The 11,796-nt window shown below is 38.6% G+C and overlaps 1 protein-coding gene across 1 annotated transcript; it reads left to right on the top strand.

Annotated features, from left to right (window-relative positions):
- Window positions 1-6,378: 6,378 nt before the first annotated feature.
- Window positions 6,379-7,320, top strand: LOC102435829 (olfactory receptor 1030). Its single transcript, XM_006089691.1, has one exon. It carries the CDS (start codon window positions 6,379-6,381, stop codon window positions 7,318-7,320), a length of 942 nt encoding a protein of 313 aa, XP_006089753.1.
- The last annotated feature ends 4,476 nt before the right edge of the window (window positions 7,321-11,796 follow it).

The raw sequence follows: 11,796 nt of genomic DNA, 5'->3' as shown, positions 1-11,796 counted from the left end.
AAAATATGTCTTAAGCTTGTACATTTACAAATTAAGTACTTGGTGGAGGAGTATGCGAACAAATAATAATAGTACAATGACAAATACAAAAACAATATAAAGCATGGGCAAAAAAGGAATTTAAAATTTCAAAGTGGGCATGAGTAAATATGAAACAAAAAGATCCTCATAGTCAACTACATTTGCTTGTGAATAAGTTAAAATGTCCAGAACAATTATAATAAAGGGTGTCACAATAGCATGTCACAATAGCTTTGAAACATGAATTAGTTAATGAATTCTATAGTTATAGGTATGCAGTTGGTCATTAAAGTACATTTTTCACATAGACTTATATTAAAAAGAGCAGGAAAGAAAAGGTCATGAGTATTCAGTCTAGAGATGAATGTTCTACGAGCTCTTTAGATGTCTGTGTGGGAGGAGGACACACCTGCAGTCAACATCTTACTATCTTGTTGCTCATTCATCTTTTTTTATCTTATGATGCTTTAACTTTAGTATGAAGAAGTCAGCAGTGCCCCATATTTTAATATCAAACTTACATTTCCCTCTATACCAAATAGAGTCTAGAAATTCTCCTCTCTAACCAGAATGAAAAGTCACAGATTTACATGCTACAAGTTACTTAAAAGGCAAACTTGACTAGGAAGTTGCCATAAGAAGTGCCTACAGATCTGAACCACACTTCTGTCCCAGTGTCTTCCTCTTTGGTGTGAATTACAGAACTTGGGAAATGCTGAGAGAGAGAGAAAATGCACTTGCTAATTGGAGAATGCTCTCACCTTAGCTCTGTCTTGCTTTGAATGCTGAGGTTGAGAGTAGTGTTCTTTGCAGCAATGCTTTATGGGTGGTGCTACATCACTGTAATTAATGACCTAGAGAACCAGGCTCTAGTCTCTTTCCCTAGTGGCCATGAGGAAATACCCGATGCATAGAAAAACTGACCTGGATATATCAGGTGGTACTGATGGCCCCAATTTCAATCTTGAGGGGATGTGGAAGGGAGAGTGAAAGTAAGGAGGTGTATGGGACCATTAGAACATTTAGTCTCTGACCTGGTTTTGAATATGATTTTAATCTTTTTTTAATATATTTTATTGATTTTTCACAGAGGGGAAGGGAGAAGGATAGAGAGTTAGAAACATCGATGAGAGAAACATCGATCAGCTGCCTCCTGCACACCCCCTACTGGGGATGTGCCCACAACCAAGGTACATGCCCTTGACTAGAATCGAACCCGGGACCCTTCAGTCTACAGGCTGATGCTCTATTCACTGAGCCAAACAAGTTACAGCTGACTTTATTCTTTAATTCAATTGGAAATATATAACAGTAGGGAAAATGCTAATAGGAGATAGGAAGACTGCTTTCCTCTTACACTATCTGTTGTGATAAATATGCTAGTCATGGCCATCTTTTCTTTGCAAGCAAAAATATCCCATAGGTGTGTTACAGGTTAGTGAAAAGCTAGGAAAATTATTGAGCAAGAGGAGTAGGGAAACTGAGACAAGAAAGTTAAACACAAACAGTTTGGGGAGCTTGCAGCTAGCTTGTAAATAACAAAGCCATCATTTTCCCCAACCAAGGACACTTGTCTCTGACCAGAGAATACGTAGCATAAATCAACCTGGGACTACTGGGGCTATGGGGAGAAGAGGGAATGCTGAAAGCCTATCTCACTGAACAAAAAAGTCAACCATTTTTGAGAAAGGAAAAGGGGGGGGCAATTTTATTTCACTGCTTAAACAGTGAAGCTAGTAGTCTCGGGGCTTGTCAAGGTAAAATCCCCATATGCTTCTCTTTAATTCTGGGAAAGCTATAACAAAGTAAAAGGAGGGACGCTGAGAGTTAATCTGTACCAAGCTATTTAGCCGAGGAATTTTTTAAAAACCAATAGACAAAAGGGTGTATAACCCCTTGAACTCCCACTGCACTGGCTCTTCAGATCAGCTAAGAGCCAATCCATGCTTCATGCCTGATGATAGATTTGCTTACCTTGCTTCTTTAATAAATATGCATGCTTTACTTTCTTAATAAATTCACTTTAACACAACACAATTATCTAGAGTCACTCATTTGAACTCATTCATAGGAGAACATAACTGAGAAGCGGGCAGCCCTATCCCTCTGACTCGGGAGGCTTTCCAATAACACCTCTCTGGTGTCTGTAGCAGATGTGCCCTAATCATACAGTCTTTGCATAACCTCACCTAATTCCCCACAAAACATTAACTGGGCCCCCACCCCAGCCACCACTTCAAGGCAACTCACTGCAGATGCCCTGCCAAGGACAGGATGAATGTCTCCAAGCATCGAAGGACTTGGGAATCATCCTGAGAACATGCACCCAAGCATCACAATCTGAGTCATCATTAGTTACCCCAGGATAACTCAGGGATTTTAATCCCCAAGGGTGGTTTGAATCAAATGTAAAATCTCTCACAGAAATTCAATATAAACTATTCCCTTGGCACCCAGGAAGCTCTGGAATAACAAGAGATAACAGACTCATTACACTTTAGCTTTATAAATACTTACAGGTTTGTTGGTGTGGAACACAGAAACCAAGCCTTCCAGCAAGACATGAAGAAGCCGACTGGAAATACTCTAAGTGGATGCTTCCTGGGCATTGGGAACCCTGGCTGTCCGATAGGTACTCGGTAAGTCGTATTCACTTCTAAGGCTGTCATAGTAAAAACTACAGGGCAGCCAAGAGAAGAGTTTCAGTTCTAGAAGAGGACAGGGCTTAAAGACATTGCTTCTCAGAGAAGCAAATGGGGAAGGATTGGCTGAGACTCACTTGGAAGAGCTGGGATGTTTTGTCATTGTATTAGTCTGAGGAAAGGATAGCAGGGACCTAAACTCACGAAGCCTCTGAAATTGCATGCAAAATACTGTATGAATGAAACTTTCCTTGGAACAGATACTTAGCTTCCATCTGATTCTCAAAGTTGTTCATTGCCTCTCCCTTCCCAGGGGCTAAGAATATTTCCTAGGTTATTCAGCAAAGTTGTCTGAATTGTTCAAGCAATGACTAGTAAAACACAAAACAACATTCTGAATGTCAAAGGTTGACTATATTAGTTAAACAACAATTAAGGTTAAAAGTGCTTAAAAGAACTAAGAAGAAGCATTATTGAACTCACCCTAATATGCTAAACTTTTCTCATAGGAGTTCAAATTAGAAAAAAAAAGAGGAAAAACAAAATCAATAAATTAGCACTGAGGAGTCATAAATGGAGGGGGTATAGTTTCAGCTGAGGGCTCTGGAATCAGCCTGCCCGTTTTCAGATCCTGGTTCATTTGCTTTACCTGCTTTGTGAATTTGGAAAAACTGAATATTTCTATGTCTCCATTTCCTCGTTAAGAAAATGAGGAAAATGATAGCTATATATTAAATAAAATAATGAATGTAAAATAGAATCTTGGCAAAGTGTTCAAATCACTAATTATCATTAAGTTTGAGAATAATCACAAAACTCATTTTTTTAAAAGGGCCATTTTTTTCCCTTAGGTAGAAAATTGCAAGTCAAACATTTATTATTAGAGATTTATTATTTTGTTTTTCCTGGAATTTGTCATCAGGTCTAGTTATATTCTAAGAACTAATAGACTAAACACTGATGTTATCAAAAAGCTTCAATCTTAATTTCCCTTGAAGGAAGGGCAGAAAAACATCTCTTTGGGATAAATGATGCATAAATATTTAGCTAATAGAAAGTTTTTAAAATCTAGAAACTCGAAAGCATTAACTGCGTCTTAGAAACTTAGAGGCAAATGTGCCACCATATCATTATAGCTACCATAGTAAAAATGTTATCATGCAAAAGCTGGTGAGTAAGGCTAGATTGCCCACTGGAAGCTTGGGTTCTTCCAGTTACTAAACCATTTCAGTTACTAAACCAGACCAGTCATAGTCTGAGGTGAGAACAGTTATACAGACAACCCCGACTTACGATGATTCGACTTACAATCTTTTGATTTTACAGAGGTGGGAAAGCAGTGTGCATTCAGTAGAAGCCATACTTTGAATTTGCTCTGGTGATATGTGGCACGATGTTCTCTTGTGACGCTGGGCAGTGACAGCGAGCCGCAGCTCCCAGTCAGGCATGTGATCACGGGGAACAACTGGCGCTCTACAGTGTGCTGTGTTGCCAACCTTTTTATTGAGTACTGTGTTTCGTGTTTTTGCATCCCATCGTGTCTGCAAAATGCCCATCTGTGTCTCCTGCTTCTGGTAAGAAGAGGAAGGCAATTACTAAGTGTTTGAGCACATTTAAGGTAGGCTAGGCTTAGCTGTGATGTTTGGTAAGTTAGGTGTATTAAACGACATTTTAAATTTACAATGGGTTTATCAGGCCGTACGTCATTGTAAATCAAGAAATATTTGGAGTAGGAAGACTTGACGAATTCTGGAAATGAATTCAGAGTCCAGAACAAGAAACATTTTACTGAGTAAGATTGTTTCCTTGCCTGAAGATCTCAAAGTTTGTCCTCGTTCTGAGCTACTATTGAGAGAGAAAAGACTACAGCCAAACAGGTCTCATCTGTCATAAGCCAGGAGTGTCATAAATGTCCATATTTAAGGTTGCTTACCATTTCCTGATATGAGTTAATCTGAACATCTTAGGGCACCTAAGACTGCTGCTCCTATCCCCAGCCCTTAAAGATACACTTTTCCCAAATATATGTCCTTTAACTAAACCTTGCTGTTACTTATTTTTCTCTCCCTGAATGATCTCATTAATTTCCACAGTTTTTACGGTCTTCTCCCTATTGATAACTCCCAATCAGTATGACTAGCTCTGACCGTATGATAGACGTCTGTTAGGTCTGATCAGATATTTTAATCGATACCCCCTCCCCTTGGAATTGACCTTTAGGCCACTTCGCAATGGACATTCCACTTGCTTAGACCACATTCCACTTGCTAAGACCATTATCTCTTCCCTCTGGACTTTCCCAGAATCCAGAATTCTCCACCCAGAAAGAGCTCGCCTAGAGTCCTTTAAAAACCTCTGACTCCCGTCTTTGGGTGCTGGCATCATTTTGGAGCTCAGCCCATCTGGGTTTCCCGATGACCTAATGAATTAATAATTCTTTACCCCTTTTGGCTTTGTGCGTTTCTCCTTTGGCAACTCTAACAACATCCACTATCTTTCAAACCAAATTCAAGACCATTTCCCCCTGCTCCACTCCTAACTCAGACTTCCTCTTTCTACTGCACCACACCCCATGGGACAAGTGCGCGCCCAGAGTCCATTCTGTTCCCTCCTTTTGGATCATCACACAGATAACAGGACCCTAAAAATCCTTGCCCAAGTGGCCCCTTGCTTACTCCCAGAGTCTATAAGTCTCTTTTTCAGGTCACCTTTGTAAGGGAGAACCACACTGCTGGTGTCCACACACCTAGGCCTCAAGGGTAGCCAAGGGATAGCTGTTTGCAGGGGCTGAACAGAGTGTGCACATGCAGGCTGCCATTGCCACACATCCGCAGCCACATGTGGGCTAGAGACAGGTTCTCTTCACCTCCTCATCCCAGCATGAACTCCAAGAATCCCGAGTACCCTTTCTTCCAAGTTATTATAAAGGTAAATTTGTTAAGGAGGGAGGATAGAACATATTTTATTGACTTGTTTTCTTTATTTTTAACTTTTGCATATTAAGCATATGATATGCAGGCCCCATTTGTTATTCTTGCCCAATGTCAAAGGCAGGCTTGCTCCTAGGGAGCCTGTTCTTAACCACACCAAATACTTGCAGTTCTTCAATGCCTTGTCTTCCTCAAACATCAGTTACATTGCAAAACAATTTTCAGTGCATAGGTCAAACAAATGGCTGATTTTCTTAGCAAAGAGCCCCTGTAAATAAAGTGCTTAAAAAGACCACCAACATAAAAAATTAGCAAAGGAACTGAACTGACCAAACATAGAAAAAGAAATACATATGCAAATAATTGTTTGACAAAATGCTAACCCCCTATTCATAAATTTTTTAAAACATACAAATCAAGAGGACATGAGTTACCAATATTCACCATCACAGTTGGCAAAGGTTTAAAATATGATAAAACTGGGTCACAATATTATTGTGACAAAATCAGTATTCTTGTACAATAATATTGGGAGTATAATTTTGTGCAACTTGTTTAAAGGTCAATTTATCAATCTGCATCAAAAGAGAATGAATGAGCTCGGACTTTCCTGAGTCTGTCTTAGCAGAATGAAGCCCATTGGCTTATGACAGCCTTTAACCATTGGGAGTGTGAAGCACAATTTTTGTCATCTGGTACTAGAGCAAAGAGGTAAGAAGCTTTTGTTAAGTAATTAATCATTTTGAAGCCATATTTGTTTCTTTTCCAACAAGAGAGAGACCAAAATGGCCAGAGGCAATTGTACCACAGTGACAGAATTTGTCCTCATGGGATTCACAGACCGTCCTGAGCTTCAACTTCCGCTCTTTGTGGCGTTTCTCTTAATTTATCTCATCACCCTGGTGGGAAACCTTGGCATGATCCTGCTCATCAAGATGGATTCCAGGCTCCACACCCCCATGTACTATTTCCTCAGCCATCTGGCATTCATTGATCTTTGTTACTCATCTTCCATTGGACCCAAGATGCTGCAAAATTTATTGGTGAAGAAAAAAACCATCTCCTTTTTGGGCTGTTTTGCCCAGCTGTACTTCTCCAGTGCTTTTGCCACTACCGAATGCTTCCTCTTGGCCACAATGGCCTATGACCGCTACATGGCTATCTGCAATCCCCTGATTTACACAGCGATTATGACTCAGCGGGTCTGCCAGGAGTTGGTGATAGGCGTCTATACCTATGGCTTCCTAAACTCCATGATACAGACAGTTCTGACTTTCCAGTTGTCTTTCTGGGACTCCAATGTCATCCATTATTTCTACTGTGCTGACCCCCCTCTCCTTGCCCTCTCCTGCTCAGATACCCACAACAAAAAGAAGCAGCTCTTGATCTTCTCAGCAGTGAACCTCACTGGGTCTTTCCTGACTGTCCTCATCTCCTACATTTGCATCCTCTCTTCCATCATAAAAATCCAATCTTCCAAAGGCAAATGCAAAGCATTTTCTACCTGTGCCTCACACCTCACTGTGGTCATCATCTTCTATGGAACGTTGTTTTTCATGTACCTGCAGCAGCCTAAAGCAAGGAATTCGTGGGAGTACAACAAAGTGGTCTCTGTGTTTTACAGTCTTGTAATTCCCATGCTCAACCCCCTGATCTATAGCCTGAGGAACACGGAAGTAAAGGACACCTTGAGAAAGATGATAGAGGGCAATGAGTCAAGTGAGTGAGTTAGCAGAATGTAGCATTGGGGAAGTATGATAAACTGATGTGGTATGACCAGTCTGATTGAAATTTAGCAGGCCAGTTGCTATCCAATTAGGAAGCAAACAGTCAATCCAATTTGGATTTTTTAATGACTAAAAGTACCAGGTCACTTGCTTGACATAGCAATATTTAATTCAATCAATTATCATGGACTAATCAGGATTTACAAGCTAGACTCTTAAAAACTGTGTCCTTCATATGTTGAAAATGAAGTGACTCACTACAAGTTAGTTAATAATATGAGCTCTAAATTTAAAAAGATTTGGAAAAGCAAATTTCTAGGTAAAAGTATAAATTAATGAAGCTGGGTACAAAACCCAGACATGAATACCTATGTTGTTGGAAACATTTTCCAGCTTAAAACAGACAATATAGTAGCAAATCATTTCTTAGTCTTAGAAATGTATTTCTGTATAATATATTGCTATAGATGCTGGTTAAGCTTCATAAAAAGTTTACTATTAAATGTAGTTGAAATGCTGCCTGCTTAAAATGGACAATAGAAAAAATAGTATTACAGCAATAAAAAGGGAGGAAAGAATTTTAAAACTATGAATCAGTTAAATTTAGGGGTTCTTTTATTGTTTATTTAGAAAAGAAAGTTTAATTAGAAGAGATAAAGAGGATTTAGGGTACTTGCAGAAATGTTGAAAGTAGTCCAACAGCCAGGGTTTAGTGTTTCTAGTCTCTGAAGGTGCAGCTGTGGTGATTTTTAGGGGGGAGGGTGAGAGAGAGGAAGAGCATCATACATGAACTTAGAAAGGGAAAGAGCTGAGATCCTCCTAGGAAACCAGGCAGAGTGTGCATGCCTCTGAGAAATGAAATTATTGCCTTAATTTGGGTGACTTAGAGAAATACTTTCATTTTGTAACATTTTCCATGTACTTTATTTCTGTTTTCTCAGCTCTGATATGACAACTTTCTTGGAGATATATCTATATATATGTTCTTGCTGTTAGTGGGGATAGGTGAAAGAAAAATCTCTTAATTTTTTATTCAGGTAAGAATATAAGCACTCTATGGTTTTTCTAAGTCTCAATTCTAATACTTCTTTTAAAAATAGTTCTTAAGATACACACATTGCCATAAACCATTAGATTTTTCCCTTAAACTGTTTTCAAGTGTGATTACTATTTTCACTTGTTTTTTTAATGGCTAACAACATATATCACTAGTCAACTACAAATACGTTCAATATTAATCAAGAAACTAAAGGGTTCCTTTTCCCCCAGATTAAAACTTCAAATAATTGATGAGAACTTTGTTTTACTGCTGCTTGTGATCTAAATTTAGAAAAATTTAAACAGTTAATTATTTATAACTTCTCTTATTTAGCTCAGAAACCTTTCTGGAGAATTCAGTTACAAAAATTATATTCCTAAACTCTTGGGGATGGGGTGTGGGCTTGGTTAAAGCGAAAAATAATACAGAGTGAGGAAAGGTATGAAGCAAGCCCAGGAGGTAGGAGAGCTTGCATAGGTAAGAGCAACAACAGAGCAAGCAACGTGGGGAGGATAATGCTGATGGATAATGTGAGACAGATTATTAGATCCCGAGCTCCCTGAGACTTAGCAGGTTATTACTCTGCACCCCAGGACCTACCACAGCTCCTGACACAGAACAGACACGTAATAACTGTTGGCCGAACCGAATTGAACTCTTCTATTTTCATTCCTAATTCCAATGGATAGGTGGGCATGGTGCCCAGTAATGACCCTGTGGTTGGGAAATATCAGAGAGAAGAAAGTAACTAGGGTTATGACAGGAAGACTTTCCAGTAGTCCCCGCCCCCCAATGAGATTAACATATTTAAGGCAGGAAGACATATTAGGGCAACAACACAACCTGGCCAGTGAAAGAGATGCATCTGGGAAGTTGGTATGTGATTGGGAAGATGGTAGTAGCTAGAGTTGTCGATGGACCATGACAGGCAAGGAACTGTTCGTTACTCTACTGAGATAAAGAAAGTGAGCAGGTACTGGCCCTTAGATGAGAAATTGTTTTTAATAAAAAGACACAGCATTACTTAAATTTTTTTCAAACTATTTTCATGTCAGGTTTAGCTTAGAAAGAGAAAAAAACACATATTTTAATAGATACCTCTCACAAATGAATTATGGTGTAAGAAGAGTACATTTCATCATTTCTTAAGTTCTTTTTAGAGAAAACTGAATAAAAGAATGTCAAGAATAAAATAACTCCCCCATAATGCCCACCCAGTGGTTGAATGTATGTACTTTGTTCTATGTGCTTCCTTGATTTCCTGTAAAGCAAAGTAGAAAATTAAGAATATTATATTTATAGATTATGATGGATGTAAGTCCATGTTATCCTAAATTTCCCAAAGACCTAAAAAGCAAAGAAAGGTATGTGGAAGGGTCTGAATCAGCTAAATTTGGGGCTAATATTTCCTATTTCTTTTCCCATTGGGACTCCTTAGTCTTATAAATATATCTCCTAGGTTTGCGTCTTTAATAATTAAGAAAATTCCTCAATCAATTGCTTACATTGTTAAAAATGTATGGCACATTATACATAAGTGTAGTATTAAAATGACAATATTTAAGCTGGAAGAAAAACCAACATGATTATGCATCTTTCTTCATGTGTAAAGTAAGACTGTTTCTGTCAATACTCATAACAATTATACTAGTTTTTCAGCCCAAAATAAACAAATATATTGGAAATAAGTAAATGTCACCAAAATAATAAAAATGTTACCTTTACCAGATTTTAAAAGCCTAACATTTCATTGAAAGTGAAAATAAAACTACTCCACATTTAAATAAAATGTAAAAGATAATCCTAAAAATGAATGCTATTTGCCAACATTCACCATATAGACAATTCCATTAAAATAATCTAATAAACATGAAATGTGCATATGTATATGTAAATTTATACTCATTTGCACATAAAATGCGGAATTTTTCAATCTGCCTAAATTTAAATTTCTTATTTCTCCTTACTTAATACTCTTGATTTGCCATGCTTGGGAACATGCCAGAAGGATTTTTGATGGTGTTGATCATAGAAAAGGAAACACAAGAGGACAAATATCTATTCATTATCTTTCATATTATTTGATGTATATAAGTATTACAGAATCTTGAGAATTTTTAAATCTCAAATGTGTGCCCCCGAATTTTCATCTCTGCCCTGGATGAATAATTCTAGCATTCTTTGGAGAGCAAGGTCGAATAGGAAAATATGAATTAAGTGCTTAAGTGTGGCTCCCAATTAAGTGGTGCATCCACCAGAGAGGTAGGGAGCCCCTGATGTCAGAAGTTGGGGAGTTAAGGCTCCTGGGAAGGTAATGGATTTAGCCTGTTCTTCCAAGCTCTTCTCTTTTTTTGCCTTAAAAATACAAATATGTTGTAAATAACTAGAACTTCCATCTCTGATAAGATAGGGAAAGTTGAAACAGGAAAACATAATCTTCATTTTTTTAAGTAAATAATTCTGTCTTACTCCATCGCAAAAGTGTAACCGTCCTAACAGTTTCTAGGTTTTATTCAGTGATCTGAAAGAAAATGTTCTCCAAACTGCAGCTTCTGGCCCCCTTACAGACAATCCTGTTTGCTGACCACATGGACTTGGTCCAAGCAGCAGAGCTAGAACAATGAGCCAGCCAGGCTCAAGCACTGTCCAGGCCACCTCAGGTTCACCCTCAGCCAGGGACCTTACAGGACAGCGGGTTTCTGAGACCTGGGCAAGCATAGGGAGAGCTCTCTGGGTTTCCCAGAGAAGGTTTTTATTCTATCTTTATTGTATTTCCTCTTTAAAAGAACCATTTTAAATATATATATTATTGATTTCAGAGGGGAGAGGGAGAGAGAGATAAGAAACATCAATGATGAAATAGAGTCATTGATTGGCTACCTCCTGCATGCCCCCTATTGAGGATCAAGCCCACAACTTGGGCATGTGCTCCAACTGGGAATCAAACCATGACCTCCTGGTTCATAGGTCAACACTCAACCACTGAGCTGCCACGGCCAGGCTAAAAGAATCATTTTTAACTCTCCTCATCCCTATCATCTCCTGTTTCATCTGAAAGCTGATCTCATGAATGGTTTATTACTTATCATCTGCCTTAAGCAAAAGTAGCAACTAGCTTTCCTTAGAATTCTTTCAAATGCAGAATATAAATTAACTAGAGGCCCAGTGCATGAAATTCGGATACTCCCTCCCTTCCCAGCCACCTGCTGCCGCTAGCCAGGGCCTCCCTCCCTTCCCCGGGCTGCCCACGCCCTGGTCGAACTCCTGGAAGAACTCCAGCCAAGGGGACAATTTGCATACTATGCTTTTATTATATAGGGTGTTTAAATTAATGTAATAATAGAGCAATAATTAAAAGAAAACTCTACTGTTATTAATATTGGGTGAGACATTTTTATAAAGAAATATTAAAAACATCTGTCACATTTATTGGACTG

Source organism: Myotis lucifugus, unplaced genomic scaffold (genome assembly GCF_000147115.1).
Source record: "Myotis lucifugus unplaced genomic scaffold, Myoluc2.0 scaffold_61, whole genome shotgun sequence".
NCBI classification, from domain to species: Eukaryota; Metazoa; Chordata; class Mammalia; order Chiroptera; family Vespertilionidae; genus Myotis; species Myotis lucifugus.
Note: the sequence above shows the minus strand (reverse complement) of the source record. Positions and strands in the feature narration are given on the sequence as shown.